Raw genomic sequence first — 20722 nt, 5'->3', positions numbered from 1 at the left:
TTGAATACTAGCCAAGAGGATCCATCAGTGTGTTTTATTCATGCAGTGTGACAATGCAGTTAACTCAAGTCTGTATTGATTCTATTTATTTCCATTTAGAAAACATCTCCACTGAGCATTCCATGTAATTATTATACAGACAAGGAGCAACATTTAGAACTGACAGCCAAGCATGTAAATACAAATCCATTTGCAAAACATTCTGTGGTGCTGCTTCTTCAGGGAGAACAGGTCAGACTAAAACAGGAGCAGATTCTGCTGTCAGGATTTTTGCTGAAATTGCCTTTCCTCCAGCTCTGTTATGATTACATCAGGGGACCATTTGTTTTAGTGTCTCAGATGATTTCCACAGCTGCATTATTGTACAGAGAGACAAAAAAGAGGGTTTAAACACACTTAAGAGGTCAAACATGCACTTTACATTGTACCTTGTACCTAACAGGCTGTCAGTAAGATCCTGGAGTATTGACACAGTGTAAATAGGTGTTTATAACCCACCTGTGAGCCGTAGGGAGCGCACAGGTAGTCACTGTGTGCAGATCCGTGGTGCAGGGTACACAGCAAAGGGCTGTAGGTGACCTGGCTGTCACAGGTAGATGCACAGTCAGAATTGCTGGAATGCTTGGGCAGGGCAAAGGTTGTGAACGTGAGACACGAGCTTGAGGAAGTCCATCCAGGGAGGGAACCCACAGTAATTAGCTCTGCCACTTGTTGCAATTGTTTCCTTCTCCTCAGCACGATTAAGTCACACTGATCTGGTCAACCCGGGTCAGCCACAATGTTACCAAGACAACTGAGTAAACCAGTCCCTGCCCTTGGGGACTGCCCAGCCCAGAGCACTGCCAGGGCAGCATGAAGTGGCTCACAGGTCCCTCCTGCAGCTTTGGCCTGGTGTTGGGCAGGTGATGTGATGGGACACACCCTCAGTTCCTCATGCAGGCTCTTCGTGCAGCTGGAGTGTTGTTCAGATCTCCTCACCAGCAACAACCAAGATGGATGAGATACTCAGAACTGGACTGGATGGGACCACACAGAGATTCCAAACAGCACAGCACGGGCTAGGCCATAATCTCTCTAACATGCCACAAAAAGAGGGCACTAGTCAGGAGCACAGGTACTGGCTACTTCTTTAATCACTTCCAGGAAGATGTCAGGACTGCAGGTAGGTGGGACTTGTGAAAAAGTCATGGACAGACTTCACCATAACAGTGTCCCACTGAAACATCTGTCTGTAACAGTCCCAGTTCCTGCCTGCTAAAATTTCCTTAATATATGCTGTTAGACTGGGAGGGGTGAAGGAAGGAGAGCCCTTGTGTCATTAAAAAGGAAAGGAAAAAAAGTCTAATCAAATGAATCCCTGCAGTTCATTTCCTCTTACGAGGTCTGTGCTCTGTAATTACATTACCCAAGAAGCCTTTCTTCTTCGAGTTCACGTGAAATCTTGATGGGTTTAATTCCCACTGGCCTTAGTTCAGTCAGTGTACATGAAATTACAAAGTTTTTCAGTTCCAGGATAAGCTTGAATTAGAAGTTGGTGGGTGTGGTACTTCAGATTAGAGCAAACTAGTAAAAAGAATAAATTCCTTAAAGGGACATTTGCTGGGTTGGGAGTGCATTTAACATAACCCCACTACCAAAGAGGAATATTGTTTGAGAGAACCCAACCCACCAACAAAGAGTGCCAGCAGTGCAGAATTCCCAACATGGAGCAACTCTCCATAGAACAAGATACTCTGTTAGGAGGTAAGTAATGCTGGCAAGTTGTTAAACACACATATTATGAGTAAAACACTGTAGCAGATACTCAATTTCTCAAAGCAGTGGGGTGGATTTTACTGGTTTGCTCATGGAGTTTTACTGCTGCTCTTGGTAGAGATCCTGAAGCCAATTTGGGGCACTTTTGGTAATTTGTTCTGTAGGAAACTGTCCAGGTGATGCAACACCAACTTTTTAAAAAGGAGAAACCAGAGCATGATGAAGCAAATAGGAAGTGAATGTTTTCATCTGTCCCACATTCACCTTTTCCCTGATGTGCATGAGGTTTTGCAAATGTGGGGGTTTTGCAATGTCTCAGTTTTATTGCACGAGAGATCAGGAGGGAGGGAAATGAATGCTTTGCTGGATATCGTCGAGCAGCTTTTGCCTCTTGTAGCTTCTTCAATCAGCTTTGGCTAAAATGAAAAAAAATACTTTTTACTGCAGTGCAGGAAACTGAGACACCTTTTTAGAAACCAAAATGGGATTTAGAGTGAGTATTCTGTTATCTGATACTTCTGTACCAAGCGAAGCAGTAAATGAGAACGGCTTGATTACAGTTCCATGCCAAGTCATGCCCCCTCTTCCAACCAGTCACATATTAACCATCTCACTGTACCTGCAAACTCCTTGCACAGTAATTTCAGTACTTTCTCACGTCAGTGTTGCAGACTGTTTCTCTGCAATTGCTGTTTGCATTGGAATAATTCAATTCATTACATATCCTTCCTCCATCCACAGCCATTCTGCATTCTTTATACGTGACCGTAATCTTAGCAAATCTTGTTTGAGCTACGTGCCATTTTCTCTCCTTTAATAATGAATTCAGTTAATAAGTGACTGAATTTTGTTAAATGTAAAAGTGTGCAGTCTGTTTTCAGATAAAGGATGAATGTTTTCCTGTCAGTCATTTTTAAAATCTCAGCACTGGAAAGTCTGGCAAACAGTGCTTGAAAGAAGCAAATTTTGGGCGTATTTTGGGGTACAGAATGGCAGGGGATAAAAGGGGCCAATTTACAATCGAAGTTAGATGTATTCTTCATCAAGTCCATTCTGCTTCATGTCACTGCAGAGCATCAGCAAGATTTAAACCCTTCACTTTAGAAGGGTCACATCTGTAATAAATTATGGTCTCCCTTATTCCAACAGTAGCATTGTTATAAATATTTTCTTCCTGTATTTCTGTTTCATAAGCCAAATACTCAACATTTCTCTTCTTGTAAGTAGCCACACGATGGGCTGCCAAGGCTGGTTTATCATTTGCCTTGGAAAAGACGCTGTGCAAATATTGCAGGATGAAACATTGGCAGACAGAGGTCTGACCTGTGGGGAGGAGAGGTGAGGGGTTTGCAGGGTTGGTGCCAACAGACTGAGGCTCTGATGAGAACTGATACAGGAATGTCAGAGAGTTCAGCTGGGCTTACCAGTGGAGGGTCAAAGAACAGGTCACTGCAGTGAGCCTGTTTCTGCAGAAATGAGACTGAACCGCTGATTTAAACTGAAATTTGTGAGCCTTGAAATTTTGAGCCAGACCTAACAAATTTCCTCTCCATGTTTTTTCTGGCACTTTTGTATTTGGATGTGGGGATAACTGGGGATGAAGCTGTCAGAGGAAGTTCTGATGTCAAGGCACTGCTTTTCAGTGCTGTACCTACAAGGTCTTTGTTACAATGAACTTGTCATTGTAGCAAAGAGGAGAAATCCACACAACCCCTTACTGGGAATAACAGGGTTTCACTGAAAACCATAATATTTTAGGGCAAGACATAATTTTATGTAGATTATTCCTAATTAACAAGGAAAAGTGGCCAAGAGTATTGACAGAAGGAGTGATCCAGGGCTCTGTCATACCAGAGCAGTTAGGTGATGCAGGGGTCAACACCTGGGCCCTGGGCAGGTTTTGGGGGGGACTTTTAAGCAGCTCCTTTGATGTTGGTGTGATGGTGGATAATGTGCAACTGTTAATGTGTTTTCTGCTCAGTCCAGGGACCAGGAATACATGAGGCTCTGCAGCTCACCTATAAAACGCCTGCTGAAAAGTGGATTGTTGTTTGCCCCAGGCAATGAAACATATTCCTGGAGTGTGTGGGTGCTGCAGCGCTGGGAGCTCACAGGCTCCATTCCCGGCTCTGCCCCTGACTCAGCTCTGGTGCCTCGGGCTCTCCAGGGAGAGTTCCCTGAGCTCTTAATTCTCTCATTATAAAATGTGGAGGTTATTACTTGCTTACTTCCCCATACCAGCCTCACAGGGGGGTGAGTTAATGAACATCTGTTAATGTGTGGAATGAAATGCTGTGGAAGTGCTGAAGCAGGAGCCGTCCTGCTCACACAGCGATGGCACAGCAGCGGGCTGGGAACTGCAGCTTTGTCTTACAGGGTTGTGCTGTAAGGCTAAGTAACCATTTTAGCAAGGCACCTGAAGAGCACAGTCCCTGTCTCCAAAGCCTCCCCTGTGCCCCTGGAACTTGTAAGAGCTCCAGAGCTCAGGGCTGGGATGTGGTGCTGGTGACGCTGCTGGAGTTTGTGCAGTCTCGTATAACCCAGCTACGTGCAGCTCACGGCACACAGCTCCTGGTGAAGGTGTTATGTTCCAACTCCTGTTCATTATCCTCACTCATTAAGGAAGAAAAGATACCATTCCTTCTTTAGAGCTTATTGATTTCCTTATCCCCTCGCTGAACGCCTTAATCCCGCAGTGATGTCGGGAGGACGAAGCTCCGCTCCCCGTCCTTTTTGCAGCCGCTGGAGCGGGAAGCCCCCGCTCGCAAGAGTTAATCGTTCCCAGGCTTTGGCAGTCTTGGCCTGGTCCTAGAAATCCGGCTGGATGCGGGCGGCTGCCAGGAGCCTCCCCGCGGCCGTCATGTGAGCGGTGTAAACAGGCGGCAGTGGGGCAGAGTTCAGTGGCTGCGGGCCGGGGTTACTGCCGAGCGCCCCGGCTGTTGCCATAGCGAGGCCATTGCATAACGCTGGCCTCGCACCAGCGCTCCGAGCGGGCTCGGCGAGAAAGGTCGATGCGTTTGTGCTCGTTTTGTTCATTGTTGCCGAGTCCCACTTAGCCGTCGCAAATGGGAGTTCCAGGCACAGTTCCCGGCTGGCCGCGCTGGAAGCCGGTGCGGGGGTTTCACTGGCAGCGGAGGGACAGCGGGGCCGGCCCGGAGCTGGCTATGTAATTGGGACACTCACATGAGTGGGGCTGGCAAGACAGTGCCTGCAAGAGCCTTGTTTGCACGAGCAGAAACTCTGCTTGTCAGTGAAGCTTGTGGGATCAAGCTCACAATTAGGACAGGGGTTTCACTTCTGAGACATTGCCTTATAAAAAGAAGTGGTGTGATGGTGAAATTTGCACCCGGCTGGAGAGCTCAGGGCATCAGAGGTGGGTACAGCATGAGTTCAAGAAGCAAGGCTCCAGTGTCATTGCACAGATCAAATGGATTGCAGGAGATGGTAGTTTGTGGGAGGCTGAGAAACCACAAAACTTTTTTTGGATGGAATTGGTAGAGGGAGGCTGGAATGTTGCGACATGGGAAGCTGCATTTGGAATCAGGCCATCATCCTCTGGAGATCTCTGCTGAAGTTGCATCTGCATTTACATAAGTTTTGGCATGAGAAATCAATGTCCATGAAGTGACTATTCTGTGCTTTCCCTTTCTAGATGATTAATTAAAGTGGCTGAGGGATTGATTTGGCTACAAGCTGTCTCGTGGGGTTTCTGACTGTAGTTTATTTGTTATGTGGAATAGACTGAGGTCTATCTCTCTTTGGTTGAAGTGATTATGCTTTTGGCTGCCCTGCTCTTTGAGGGTCTGGCCATTGAGTCAAAGTCCTGTTTGACTTACCTGGGCCAGAGTCAGAACTGCAGTTTTTGGCTATACACTGTGGTGTATTTATCATTCCAAGAGCAAACAGATTTAATATTGAGGCTGTGGTGAAGGGTCACCAGGTTTATTTGGCATGTGCAGATTGTGGTATTTCAGTAATTTGCCTCTGGAAAAATTTGCTGGCTGCTGTGAGAGACTTTCTGTTCCTTCCCCTTGGGTTTGAACCCTTTCTGCTTTGGGGTCCTGGGCATGGTATGATGCATGTGTGACAATACCAATGTACAAACCTGGCTAAGAACACTCTGTATTCCCTTTCTACCTGTCCAGTGAGACCTCCTGCCCAGCACTTTGAAACTGGAAGTTTGTCCTTCATCCAGTGGTGCTGGGACTGGTCTAAGTTGCACATGGCTCCCTGGTGCATGGGTTAACATGCCCTGTCCCGAGCTCTCCCCTGCTGAGCTGTTCTTTTTTCATTTTATAAAACAAAAGAAACAAGTAAGGGAGGAGTGAAGTCCTGTAGTGTGCTCCTTGGAGTCCTGGTTTTGCTGGTCATTGGCAGCCCCAAATCTCCTGAAACTGCTAAGTGTGGCCTCTGACTGATGTCTTCAGTGACCTCTGTTAATGGCCCCCAACAGGTCACACACAAGTCCAGCTTCTATAAAATGAAAGGGAGGCCTCTTGCCCAGCACTTGGCAAGTCACTGCTGGCAGTCTGTTAGTGCTGGAGCTGCTGGTTGTGCTGGAAACAGGCTAAATGTTGGCTGGAAATGTGTCACCAACGTGGGATCTGTGGGCCCCACTCAGCCAAGGGACACAGAATGTATTCTGGTCCCAGAATGGCTGTCAGGGACAAAGGGCTGTCACTGCCTTGGCTTGGGCTGTAGAGCTTGTGCAAAATGACTGCAGCTCAAACCTGAATGAAAGTTGGGATTAAGTAGCATAAAACACAGCACCCAACTTGAAAGGTAACAGGAGGGAAACTGCTTCACTTTTTAAAGAACTCTCTTTAGGGACACGTGGAGTTTGACACCACAGAGTGTGACACCTGCATAGGAGACTCCCAGGTCTCGTTTCTGCTCTTACGTGTCCTGTGTTGGCAGCACAGCTTTGGGGCAGTGCTGGTGACTGAGGGCACGTCAGCCACGGGTGGGTGAGACCCAGGATCAGACAGGAAGTTGTACACATATGCCAGGAATATCGTTCTCCACCGGTGTGTCCCTCCTAGAAACCACGCCTGAGCTGCAGCATCACCCGGTGACACCGATGTGACCACAGCAAGGTGCCCAGTGACACACCCGACCCCTGCCTTGTGCTTTGGCAAACAGGGTCTCTGCTGTTGGGATAACGCTTGACCCAGATGTCTCGGCTTTCTTATGTGCTCTGCAGAGCCTGGGGATTTAAAACTTTAAATATTGCAGTGTTTCTGCTAAAAAGGACGTGTTCCAAGGAGCATTCCTGCTGTTTGCAGCTGAAGGCAAAGCGGTTTGTGATGACGTGATTTGGGAGCCCTTTTACTGTTTGGCACCAGCCCCTGAGGAAGTCCTGACTGTTGGAGATGTTCTCCTTGTTGCAGAGTTCCTCTGCTCCATATGGACACAACTGTTCACTGTAGTCATAATTTTGGAGCTTTATGCAGTATTTTATATATTTTGGGCTAGACCTTCAAGCCAGGACTAAGATGCTGAACGTGATTCAATCCCCGTGGGAAGACAGTGCAGTGAGTAAAGGACAGGTTTATGGGCTTCCCAGTACCCAGGACTGCCAAGACATCTGTTTTACATTTCCTTCTACAAATCAGAGAACTTAACACTTTTCTTAGAGGGGTCCCAAACTTCTTTACATAGGGGTGAACACAGAATTATTTCCATGTCACAGGTGTGAAGAGCAGAAGGTGCAAAAGCTGTGACTAAATATCAATTCAGAATTAGATGAGCTGAATTTTGGTTCCTGTCTTCCACAGCAGGGCCTGATGCCTTCTCCTTCTTTAAAAGCTCACTTTTTAAAACTAGCTTTAGCCACTGTAGTTTCTATGCATTTCTGGTCTTGAAAGGAACCATCAATTGTTTTTGTTTGAAGACATTGAATATGAACTTGTTCCTACAGAGCTTTGTGCTGTAATTTATCAACAGGGCGCTGAAGCACAGACGTCAAATGAATACCAGATTTCAAATTATGATAAGCAATTGTGTCATCTCTGTGAATAGACATCAGTCTCTGCTGAGAAATCATCAATAATTTATTAAAAAAAAAAAAAAAAAAAAAAAAGAGTACAGGGACATTTGGATAGGTCTTTGCAAACAACCAGCCCTGTGTTCTGTAATAATGCCTTTGAATTTATAACCAAAAGATGCTTATTTCTCAAACAGGATCACATGATCATGCCCAAGTCAAAGAGTGTGTTCCCTTGAGACCTAATCACCATTTACCTTTTGGGAGTTCTGTATGGAGGAACTTGGAATATTACCTGTCAGAGGTGTGCTGGGTCTGTGCCCAGCTCAGTGGAGAACTCTCCTGGAGTGCTGAGCAGCCTGGACAGAGCCTGTCTGTGTGTCCTTTACCCACAACTCCTGCTTGGCATGGCCACAGCAGCGACCTCAGCACTTCCCTGGCATCTAAACTTACCTATTTTACCTTTGAAACTTGTATAAAGCAGGTCCCTACTTAGACATTAACGATGGGAGAGAAGCATTATGTCCATTCTGCTTTTTCCTTTTGTGAAATATTTGAAGTGTATTTTCTTGTTAATATTCCAGTCATGAATATTTTCACCACTTGCTTTGCCTCCTACCTACACCAAACCCTAAGATTTTAAATTTCCAGTCTTAAAATACAACTCTCAGAATAGCCTGTGTTTCTTTACTATGAGGAGAGGGAGGAAGCTGCCGGTGTAAAAATTTCAGCTCGAGCTTCTCTGTCGTAGGTGGCTTTTCATTTGACAGTTAACATCCTGCTTGAGTCCATCTCTCCCCTAAATTGCAGGTTGTTACATTCCAATAAGCACACAGCATCTGTTCTCTGTAGAACATGATGTTGCAAGATGCTGATCATTTGTCTAAGTGGGCTATTTTCAATTGGATCAGAGACGTCCATGCAGCCTAACAGCAATATTTCCCTCCTGTCTGTAATTGCCCATTATAGGAAGAGAAATTTATAAATAGTTATAAATGTCAGGATTTAGAGGCTCTGCTTCGAGACCTGGGGCTCACCGGTCTTAACTTATCTCAGAATAATCTCAAAAATAAAAATTCTCTGCTCTACTTTGGAGAGCATGAAATAATTTGTGTTTACACAGTTTTTTCAATTACTTTGATGCTGTGATATAAAGGTCACTGATTGCCTCTAGTCATCACACGGCTTTTTCACTAATTGTGCACTCACGTCACTTTGTTCTGTGGGACCTTTCGCTTTTTGATCCAGTTTCATTGCCCAGATGTTCATTTTAGACAGTTATAACTCTATACAAAGGGTGTTTAGACAGTTATAACTCTATACAAAGGGTGTTTGCTCTGTTCCAGCAAACACACTGGTTGTTGTTCCTGGCTGGGAACTCGTGCTCAGCAGCTCACCTGCTTCCACCATCAACCTACCAACCTTTGGGCTGCTTTGGTGTAAAATCAGTCACTGGGGAGAAGGAGGAGAGAATATGCAAAAATGTTTCCTGCTCCACAGCCTTGGACTGATTAGGGTCATGCTGCAGGATGAAAAGACAATAAGAAATGGGAAAGCTCTTTCATTTTGACCCTTTTGGTGTGCAATGGGGTGGAAAATCACGTCAGCACCTTGAAAGGTTTGCTCTGGTGTCTTGGAATGGATTGATGGATACCTAAACATCTGCAAGAGGGAACCCTATTGCCCATTCCCATAAAGGCTTCATGTCAAGCCACAGATGGAGCCTGATGGGCCCATGGGGGTGACTCTCAGGTATCCAGAGGCACCTCTGGAGGGCCTGGGGATTTCCTGGCTCACAGATTCCAGGAGGGGATGGATCTCAAGGTTATCCCATAAAGGGCAGCCCATTGGCTGTTTGTTGAGCCACGTGCATATCACACAGACTGACTGTTTGGTTTAACTTAACCTTTAGAGCAGACATGAGAGCTTAGTTCCTGAGCAGGATGAATTATGTGGAAGGAAGGAGGAAGATTGTGCACATGAAGGCACTGGCTGTTGCTGAAAGGCCCGTGGAAGATGAGCAGTGGAAAATTGGACAGGGATTGGGCAGTATATCATGTAAGGAGGGTATAACTTGGCAATATATATCTGTGAAGGTTTTTAAATCTCTACCTTGGCCAAAAGTGACCTTCCAAATGACAGGAATCTGGCTATCTTGAGCCCAAATGTTCCTAGAAAGACGACCCTACAAAGCTGTCCTGGCTGCTGGCAGGGGCAGCACTGCTGGCAACGTGCACAGTGTTTGGAGGGCCAGGCTGAGGTGTAAGAGGAGCTCCAGCCCAAAACAGGCAGAGGAGGAGGCCTGGAGAGGAGCTGGCAGCAGGCAGTGATTTTTGACACGTCTCCCACTCAGCTCTAAGGCTGCTGGGCAAGACCTGCACAAGATGGAACTGTGGTTTCATGTGCTGATATGATTGGCTGTGGCCCCCTTGTAGATCCCTAGAAAGGCCAGGATATCCCCTGCATTCTTCCTGTGCAAACCTAGGGAAGGGGAGCTGCAGATGCCACTGTCTGCTCTGTGTGCTCAGCGTGGCCAGGAGGGAAGCAAAGGAGATGGAGAAAACCAGGAGTCCTGGTCTGGTTCTTGCTACCAAGAGTGGATGGATAAATAGAAAGGTACAAAGCTTTTGTTTTCCAAACATGGTATTTCCCACAGCTGGTCCTGCTGGAATTGGTGAGCAGAGATAGACCCTTCTCCACACTGCAGCAACTGCAGCACTACAATTCTCCATTTCCCACTCCTGAGGCTATAGATCCCCTGGCACAGCTCTCAATTCCCTGTGCAGTGCACAGCATGGCTTTTACTGAAAATTGCTGGGAAAACAACTCTTCTGGAGCTTTATTCCATTAAAAGTTTGTTTGTTTGTGGTTTTTTTCTTCTTCTATGCATCTCCTCATTTCCCCCTGCATCCAAGCAGCCACCTGCATTCAGTACCAGGCACGTGGAATGCCCATAAAGATCCCTTGCAGACCATAAGAGTTTGGTGGAAATGAGGCCAGGTGCCCAAACTCCTCTGCCCTTGCCACCAGCCCCCTCCAGCAGCCTGACCTGGGAGGCCTCCGGTGCAGGATTTCTGTGCTGATCTGGGGCAGTGACTGACAGCGGCAACGAGGAGCTCTCTGGGGCAGAGGACGGGGAGGGCCGTGGGGAGCTGGGTCTCCTGGGACAAGCTCCAGTCTGCCCCAGGGAATGTGCTAATTTTCACTCCTTTACAGGCCTTTATCTCAGCCCTTCGACCTTGAGCTCAGGGGCATTATCAGCCTCAGCCGGGGAGGCAGGGTGGAGTTAACCATTCAAGTGCTGATGCTTCTGATGGGAAGTCCTGAAGGTGAAACCACAATGAATGCAGCTTGTACCAATAGTGCAGCATCATCACTGAATCGTTCAGGGCTGCTGAGAACTGGTTTCTGATGTTAGGAATAATATTTTAAACTTGAATAGATGCTTTTTGAACTACAGCAGTTTTCAAAGTTTGTGTGTCCCTACAAAGTTCCTTGGGCATGTAAAGGCCTCCTGTAAGACTGTCCTGAGGGCATTGCTGCACGGGCTGCAGGGACTTGGGTTTCTTTGTCCCCTTTTCTTCCTCACCTGGACCCAGTTACTGATATCCAGAGCACTGGTCTCATGCTTTCTGTGGGTCCCTGCTATCATGGTAACACACTTTCAGCTTCATAAAATATTATACAAACTCTTACCATTAAAAAAAAAAAAAAGAAAGTCATTTCCTGGAGCAACCTGGATGAATGTGTTGCAGAATGAGCTGAAATGAGACTTCCATGGGCTATTAATGAGTTATGAATGTGCTTATGTACATGTGTGTCTTGTTTGGCAAGATCAGCTTCTCTTCTGTACCTGGCAAATATTAGGCAAGAAAAATATTTCCTTTTCCCTACTGGGGGTGAGTGGTCTCTCCACGGGCAGCAGTAAGTGGGTAGAAGCAGGATTTTTTGTGGAATATTCCTGCTTAAACAGTTCAGTGTTCATGGAGTTAATTTGCTCATGCCTTCGGATTGTTTTGTTTCCAGGGATTCTAAACCGTTGCCTCCAGCTGTTCATTTCCATTGACGAGGATGATCTTTATCTGTCTAAACTAGTTAAAACCTGCTCCACTACCCAGCAGCCTTTTTGGAGACAGCCCAATAAAGCTGAGTGCGGTGGCTATGACACCAAAGCCTCCTGGACATCATAAATTCCAAGCCCTACTTTTTTTTCCTGACCTCTCCCTGTTGGAGCACCCTTCCTGTTTTAATGAGACCCTTCACTTCCTCCACAGCTCCATTTAACCCCCATCCAAAAAGGGCAAGGATATTTGCATCGTAAGTAACCAGTGCAGAATCCCCTTTAGACTAATTTACTGCTTTAATATTATCAGATTAAGCCCTGACATACCTTGAAGGTACCATTTGGACAGCTGAAGCCCTGTTGACTTGCACTTGGACTCTGCTCTGTGTGTGTGTTCCTTGGGATGGTTCAGTTGAAGCACATTTTGAAATGTGCTCCGTTCAAGGCTTGCCGTGACATGCTGGGACTTGTCACATCTTCGGGGTCAGCAGGGCCACCTCATCTTCAAACAGGAGTTGTGAAAAGCTTGTGTCTGAGCAGATGAGATGCAGGTTTGTTAAGCTGATGAGACAGCCAGCAGATGGACCAGGGCTCTTTCCAACGATGCCATTCAGGTGTCGTGTACAGCAGTCAGAGGTGCTGTCTGTGCCGCAGGGAATTGTGAACAACACGGAACTTTCTGTAGCTGTAATATTGCTGCAGGGCCCAGAGCTGCAACGTGTGCCCTGCTGGAGGAACACCTTCCCCTCTGCTGGGGTTTCTAATTCATGTTACTTTGGCCTGAGCTGAACAGGAGCACGGAACACAACAGGGAAAAGCTGATGGTCAGTTTGTACTTCAGCATCTTCCTTCTACTCCGACTACTGTTAACAGCAGTGGGAAAATTTGTGCCCAGAAAAGCTCAAATGAAGACCCAGGCTGAGCTTTACTGTGGAATGTGCCAAGGAGACATTTTCCCGCTGTTCTGTTGCAGATGTTGCTGTCCCTGCTGTCTGGGGAGTCAGCAAGGCCTGAGGAGTGTTGGGATGTGCCTCCAAACAGCTGGGTCGGTTCAGTTCCAGGCCTGGGTGTCTGGGGGAGGATGCTGTGCAGTCACTTTTCTGCTAAACCACCTCACAGCAATTACCAGACTTCCAGAGGAGGGAAAGGTCTGAGAAAAAGACTCGTTTAACATGTCATTGTTGGTCTTCAGCAGCTGTGTGTTATCCTATTGTTACTAATAACCTTTGTAACTTTGTGAGCAATGTTTTCTTGGCATCATTCACACATAATGACTGGGGGGTCAAATTCAGCTCTCAGTTGTGTAAATATGGAATGTTCTCTTGGCTGTCTGGTGCTATTTTGCATTTGGCTCATGGTTCCTGCCCCTAGAATCCTGCAATCCAAAATACCCAGGCAGGGAGCTCAGTCACAGGATGCTCTGCATACCAACTGGGTATGCAAAGCACAAAATAAACAGATGAAGAACTACCATCAAATCCAAGCCATATCATTATGTCTCTGTTGCCCTCTGGTTTTGGTTAATGGATTTTTCCTGAATAAAGGAGAGCAGGAGTTTGCTTGGTACTTTTCCTGTGTAATTCACCAGTAGATTATGGTTGTGAAGTCTTCCAGAAAAAAATATGTTTTAAAAGGGGTTTTAAATAAAGAAATAATTTTTTTAATGAAGTTGAGAATAAAGAAATTTGGGATGAATCAGGAATAAGAGTTGACAAAATAGATGTTGCTTGAAGTAAAGCAGTTGGAAAGTCTGCCTTAATCATAAGAAGAAAGGGAGACCTTGGCAAATCTATGAGGAGGGCGTTGGAACTGCTGTTTTCCTTTCAACCCTCCAATATCCAACGCTCTAAGACATAAGGTTCAGTGGGTTTATATGGTAAATAAATTTATCTTGATTTCTTTCTCTGATAAGAGGATCTCTCTTTTCTAGTATGGCCTGTACAAAGTTCTCAGCAGTGCAGTGACTTATTGCTCTTCTCATTTTCAGGGATCTTCCAGATAACCCTGCTGTTGAATGGGACACACATCTCCTCGCCACCATCGTGCTGAAGCACATAGAGGCCAAGAACATCAACCTGGTAACGTGAACCTTCCTCCAGCACAGGCCATGTCCCTTTTGAGCTGCTGTTCTGGGCTTTTCCCTTCCCTCTGGAAGCTTTCTCTGGAGTCTTTAAGTTCAGGATGTGTCTTTTCTCTCTGGAGATCTTTGCTTGCTTCCCAATGAGAAATGAACAGTAGAGGACTTTTGCTTTTCTAGCTCCTCAAGTGGTTTCTGTGTTTTAAAGTAACCTTGTTGTCCCTTTTGCTGGGTTTAAGTGATGAAAGGAGCCCATCTGGGGTTAAGGCTGATGTTTAGGCTTAGATTTGAAGCCCACTGGCAGGAGTGTGTTAAGAGTTCCATTAGCAGGGTTATAGGTCAGGACTGAAGAATATTAAACTGGGGAGATTTCCTAGAACTGGTATAAGTTTGGGGTTTTTTTTCCTACAGAACAGGACCAAACATGGAAAAGGTTGTGTTCTGTTCTTCTGTTCTTCTCTGTTGAACCTGGCTTTGATCAGGCATGGCACTGACACACTGATTAGCAGCAAAATCACAAAACTCTTAAAGCCTTTCAGCACTTCACAAAACAAGAAACCACATCTCCTGAAGCATGAAAGCCCCAGTGAGCACAAAACCCAGCACCATGAACCCACTCTGTATTAACTCTGAGGCTAATTTTCCATGAAATTCACTGCTGTGCACAGAGGCAAATGCAGTTTTCCTGGACTCCTTTGGTGCCTTTTGGCCCCGTGAATAGATAGGTTTTAATCGAATCTGAAAGCTCCTAACACAGGAGGGTTTGTGTTGCATGTTTGTGACTCTCAGGAGCGCTAAGACAAGTGCACCAGAATCCCAGTAGAAATTGGGAAAACACTAGAACTCCTCTGGATGGTTGGGAAGGATTAGATCTTTGCCTCAGGGAAAATTAAACTCCAGCTGTTTGTGCTGGGGGAGGCAGCAGTTTGCCACTAACAGAGCGTGAGCTGAACACTCCAGTGTGGGGTTTGCAAAGCAAACACGAAACATTCCCGGTCGTGGGGCTGTCCCTGCTGTGCTGCAGCTCCAGCTGGAGGAAGGAGGAGGATGGGAGCTGATTCCCTCAGCTCTTCCCTGAGCAGCACTGAGGATAAATTACTGCAGCAGGACATCAGCAGTACCAAAGGCAGCTGAAGGTGATGGAACATAGATTATTTCAAGTGTCCCAAGTAATCACAAAGGTCTCAGATGTTTGCTGCAATACCATTCATTTAGGAGAAGGCCTAGTTTGCCACCAACAGCAAGAAAAGCACCTAATTACCTTTGTTGAACATTCTGCAATTTCAGAACTTCAGAGCTTGCTATCTGTGAGCTCCTCTTAGAGCATCTGCTGTCCTAAAACAACAGCCTTGCCTCGAAAGGTAAACTGAGCCCATTTTTCTCTGATGCTGAAATTGATAAAATTGGCTAAACATGTTAAAAGAGCTTTGTCAAAACATAAACTAGCAGGGTTTTAAGAACAACAGACCAACTCAGTGAAATCAACATGACTGAAAGAGGTGTGTTGTTGTAGCTATCCCAGTGGGAAAACTTCCCCCAGTTCTCCCAGTAGTCATAACATCAACAGTAGTATCTTTATTTACAGAATATTTGGGTCACCAATATGTGGCAGTGGAGAAGGGGCTGCACTTCCAGCATATCTGAAAGGAAGGATTGCAAGGCAAGGAGTCCCTCCTTGGGGGGGTACTTTTGTTCCATTGCATAGTTAATTTGCTCAATTGCCCTGGAAGTCCATGAGTAGCTCAATCCTTTTGAGAGCTACAGGTACATATTTCATCCAAGCTCTGCATTAAATAGTGCACACACAGCAATTAACAGTTGGTGCACTCAAAGCCAAAACTAATTTATAGACTTTGGAAATTATTTCCTGCCTGTTGGATTTACAAGCAAAACTCAGGGTTGCAGGGAGAGGCAGCCAAGGCTACGCTGTCTCGATCCAGATTAGACAGTATTTGGTGTGTAAAAAATGTTACATAGTATTGTGTGAGCCCCAGGCAGGCCCTGTTGCTCCTAAATCAGATACAAGAGGCATTTCCAAACACTCAAGAGGTTTAAAGGCAGTTCGAACATCACTGGCCTCTGTGGCTGTAAGGGCCCATGGAATGATGCTCAGAGGAAGGCCGTGAGAAATGGAATTGCTTACTATGGCATTTTAGGGGATGGCCCTTCTTAAAAAGGAAAGAGACCTTTCTCCCCCCCCCCAGCAGATGTTTGCTCTGTTGGAGGCACTGTGTGACACCAGGAAGAGGAGGGAGACCCACACAGCTTTGAGTGCTTTTTTCCTCCCATGCACATGGTGTGAGGAGGGATCACGGACTCCAGACCTCTCAGGAGTCTTTTCTCTTCTGCTGGTAATTGAGTAATTTCCTCTGTGCTCTCCCCTCTCCGGAAGGGATTTCTGGACCTGTTTGTCTTGGCTGCTGCTCTGGCTTCCACTAGTGAAAGCTCCATTTCCTGAATACCAAGGTCACCCAGAAGAAAAACCAGCAACACCAACGGCAGCAGCTCCCATTTCAGAACAGGTGTGGGGAGGGAACTCCCTCTTGCCCTAAAGATTTCATTGAGCAACAATTTCCACATGAAGTATATTTATTATCCCAGAACTGGCTAAGCCTGTTTTTAACCCAGACAGTTTCAAGATGTTCAGGTTTTCTCCTCCTGTCCTGATTGTTTGCTTGATTTCCTCATCAGCCTGGTTCAGGTTAGGAGTTAAAGCCAGCACAGCACTGAGCTGCACCGCGTGGAAGGAGCAAATGCTCCCGTGTGAAAATATCTGCAGCATGTGAGAAAGAAATTCAGATCCATTATCAACAAAATGAATCCCTGAAACCAGAGGAATATATTTACATGTGGTTGCTGCCTGCTTGAAGGCACGAGCAGCTCAGTGGTGCTGTGGAAACAGTGCCCTGTAGAGACAACACACTTAGAAGCTGCACTCTGGGCTGGGGGGACATCTCTGCTGTGTGCTGAGAGGGCTCTCTGAAGGGAAGAACCAGGATTTATCAAAGGTGTTCCCTTTGCAGACAAAGCAAATGCCACCGTGGCCAGGTCAGTGTGCACATGCCTTGGGAATTGTATTTACAAATTTATTTATTCAAAGAGATAAGGTGCAAATGTCCCAACAGCAAACTGGACAACGGCAACGGAAAATGAACTCGGTGCAATCTCTTCAGATAGTTCAGATGTTATGTAAGCTCAGCAGCACTAAGAACAGCAGCTTCTATTTCAAAACAGATGTGGAGAAGAAAAACCTCCAAAGATGTTTCTGAACAGACAATTTCTATGTCAAGAATATTTCCTAGCCCAGCCTTGTGCTCCACAGTTGGCCTGAGCCAGTTTTGTCAAAACAACGATTAGTTTATTTAATCTGTTCACTGTAGTCTCTTATCTTGGTCTTCTGGTTTGTTCCCTTGTGCCCTCCACAGAAGGAAAAAATGTGTGTTTTGGCTTGCCTGGGTTTTTAGCTTGGTTTCCTAAAGAAACAGGGATAATGCAATGGTATTTATACATGTGTGCACATGCAAGTTTCAAAAGACTTCAGAGCCCGTTGGCCAATTCCAACTGCAGGGTACTGGTCTTAAAAATGTTCTGCTTGTACAGGTTATGTGAAAATCAGTGACCAGGCAGAAGAGACAAACCCTTTCTCTGTCCTTATGTAGTGAAAAGGTTTAGTGCAAGTCCAGCTCTTATCAGACTCACACTGTCATTCACCTGAACAGAAATTTATTCTGCCTGCAGTTAGTGGGGGACGTTGTCATCTTAGGAAAGTGCCACTCTAGGTAGGAGTGACTTCAGAGCACGTTTTTTCTTATCTGCAAAATACAGGGTGCTATTCTCATTCCCTGAGCTGAATCCATTAATGTCTTTCCCAGATGAGCTGCTCCAGAAGCTGCCTTTCCACAGGGAGAGCCCAGCACCAGGGCAGGCCCTGCAGAGTTCCTGGGTAATGCTGGTGTACAGCAGCCAAAGCTGAATGACATCTTGTTTTTCTTTATAAAATAAGGGTTGGCCAGAAAATGCTTCTTTGTACCTGAATGAAACCAAATTGAGTCCCACCAGTTCCTGCCAGCCAAGAGCAGCCTTGGCTGCTTGGTGGCAGCACCTTTAGAGCCACTGGGCAGAGTGGAAAGTCTGACTGTGGACTTGTTGTGGGTGGACGGGTTTAAAGCAGGCTTGCCTGAAGTTTGTGGGTTTTGAAGTATTTCTGGTCACTGTCTTTGTGCTTCCTCTCCCTCTTTGCACCATGTCCCGTGTGGGGAGGGTGGAGGAACAAGTTGCAGGACGGGCGCGGTGACTTTTGGCCTTCCCTTGATCTCTAACCCAGTGCCCCAGGCCCTGCCTATGAAATAGATTGTGAGAAGGGAGCTGTGCTGAGAGAGCCAGGCAGTGCCATTTCCTTCCCTGAACAGAGAACAAGCTGGCAAGGGAGCAGACATGGGTTGAAATGTGGGGAGTTCATGATTTCTCCCTGGTCCCAGAGAAGGGAGCTGTGGAGGGCTCTGCTGCCGGGCCTGTCCCAGAGCGGGGACTGAACTTTGGGCTGGCCAGGGACTGGCACTTTCACCACCTGGAAGGAGAACCAGCACACATTACACATTCCCTGCCTGCTCTGCACTCTGTGCTGCCTGTTTGGCTGCTAGGCTGGAAGTGGGAGGCTTTAAATACCCACTGCCCAGCACCACAGAGTGAGTGAGCCCTTAGGGGGGTGCTTCACCCCTGACACATCATTGGCTGGCTGAGGGCAGGGAGCCAGGGGTGTTCTGTGCTCTGGACAGTGGTTAGTGCTGTGTTCACACATTACTTCTGCACTATGAAGTTCCCATTTGTGCAAAAGTGCAGTCAGCTGATTCTTTATAAAGTCTTATTCTCATATCAGATTATTTTATCACTGTGTTGTCCTCTGGTGAAGCCTCTTTACAACCAGGACAGTCGTACATGATTGTGGGGCTCTTCTTACAGCAGTGTGTCCAGACCCACAGCACAGCAAACTGTAGTTTCACCCTGTCATTCTAGGATGTTCTCAGATCCAGGGGAGACTGATTCATAGAGCTGGACCTCTTGGGTCAGGAACATGTTTGCAACAAATCATTTTGAAAGTGACCTTTTGGCCTGGTAATAAGTAACAAGTGCATCCTGCCAGTGGGAACATGATCTTTGTCATCTTTCTGTTGTTCAAGCTGTTAGACTGTGTAGTCATCCAGTTCCAGAGTGGCTTGTTTGTTTAGTTGTATTTCTGTGGCACGATGAGTTCACACACAAGGCCTCTTTGTGCAACACAAAAACAACTCGTTAGTTACAATGGGCTGGGGCAGTGCCGTGTTAGATGTCAGAGCTGGCAACTGCAGTCTCCTCCTCCTCCTGAATGGTTCCTGTTCTGTGGTTTCTTGCAGGTGGTGACCTTTGATGCGGGAGGAGTGAGTGGCCACGCAAACCACATCTCTCTTTACTCTGCTGTCAGGTACAGTGTGCTCTCACTGCAGCCTCACCTGGGAGTTGCTTGTGTGTGAGCAGAACCAAAACCAGTGCTTACTTCACTGCTGTAACTGAGTGCCAGGCTGTGGGGCACAGGCTGTTTGGAGAAACTGCCACAGCTCTGTAAATAACCAAAGCATCTCTTAGTATTCCATCAGCTGGTACTTTGCCAGGCTCCTTTTCACTGGGCCCTCTTTGCTCTTCCTGTCCTTGATCCCACTGAAATATGCCACAGGTCACTTTGCACTTCTGGTTTGAGGAGGGTGTGTGAATAGCTGGTGCCTGAGCTGGTGGTAGTTGGGTTTTGGAAAGTTCTGTTCCAGGGGATTTGGCCATCCTGTCCAGGTCCCTGAATTTACCTCTCTGACCCAAGGATGTTGCTCTTTCACTGGAGCTGTCCTTGTTTACCACTCTTAGGAAGAGTCAATTAGTTCCTTCACCATTTTATTCCTTACATGATGGGACCCTCTGTCCCTGTGCTGTGGGAAGGTCACTAGACAGAAGTCCCTGTATTAAAATCACCCAAATTTTGCTGGCAAGACAGCTCCTGTATTTTACTTTAATCTTCTGCTCATTCAGACCTCACTGTGTCCTAGAGAGGTCTCCAGAGTTTCTCATGCCTTTGCCAGGCATGAGAAGAACTCTTCACAAGTATAGCTTATATTTATAGCACCCATTTGTTTTCTAAATCATCTGTGCCATTCAAATAACTCTTCTGGCTCTCCTTGCTGACAGCATCACAGGGATTTGCCTTTCTCACTTGCCTAGAAAAAGCTGCAGTGCCACAGAACCTGTACTGGGACCTACTGAGCTCCTCTGGGAAGATGCTGAAAGCCTTTGATGCTGGAACTCAGCATTAGAGGGGATCATGGCTGTTCCCAGCAACTTCTGAAATAGCCTGGAAGAAGGAGAGGGGGTGGAGTTAAAGCAAGCTGTGTTTGTTTGGGCTGAGTGGGAAGATGCTTTCTGGCACAGCTAATTGAGGAGTGAGTGAGGAGCAGAGGTTGATGACCCAGGAGCAGAGGCTGATGCTCACACCATTGGCACAGAGGGACTGAAGAGCTCCCAGCTGCCTGGGCCTCTGTTTGCTCAGTCGATTGCTGTACAATCTGCAAATAGGAATGGAGGGCGGGTTGTTGTTTGTGTGACCCTCTACATCCTGAAGAGATCATGGGAAAACAAGCTGGCAGCCGAGTTATGTAGGAGAAAGTTACAGAAAACTCTTGATTTTGATCTTGTCCTTTACTTTGTGGTTGTGCAGAAATTGCTTTCCTACCTTTGTGCTTTAGGTTTCCTGTGGGTGTGGGAGGGATTTAACCCCCTTCTCATCTCAGATCATGTTACTGGAAATATTTATTGTCTGCAAGCC

The 20722-nt window shown here is 46.4% G+C and overlaps 1 protein-coding gene across 1 annotated transcript in view; it reads left to right on the top strand.

Annotated features, from left to right (window-relative positions):
- The window catches only part of PIGL (phosphatidylinositol glycan anchor biosynthesis class L), a 55066-nt gene that overhangs the window by 20904 nt on the left and 13440 nt on the right, over window positions 1–20722 (top strand). The window contains exons 3-4 of the mRNA XM_050322117.1: window positions 13792–13882; window positions 19272–19339. Of these exons, the coding sequence (XP_050178074.1) occupies window positions 13792–13882; window positions 19272–19339 (159 nt within the window). The remainder of the gene's footprint in view (window positions 1–13791; window positions 13883–19271; window positions 19340–20722) is intronic.

Source organism: Myiozetetes cayanensis, unplaced genomic scaffold (assembly GCF_022539395.1).
Source record: "Myiozetetes cayanensis isolate MyiCay16 unplaced genomic scaffold, myiCay2020 scf27, whole genome shotgun sequence".
NCBI classification, from domain to species: domain Eukaryota; kingdom Metazoa; phylum Chordata; class Aves; order Passeriformes; family Tyrannidae; genus Myiozetetes; species Myiozetetes cayanensis.
Note: the sequence above shows the minus strand (reverse complement) of the source record. Positions and strands in the feature narration are given on the sequence as shown.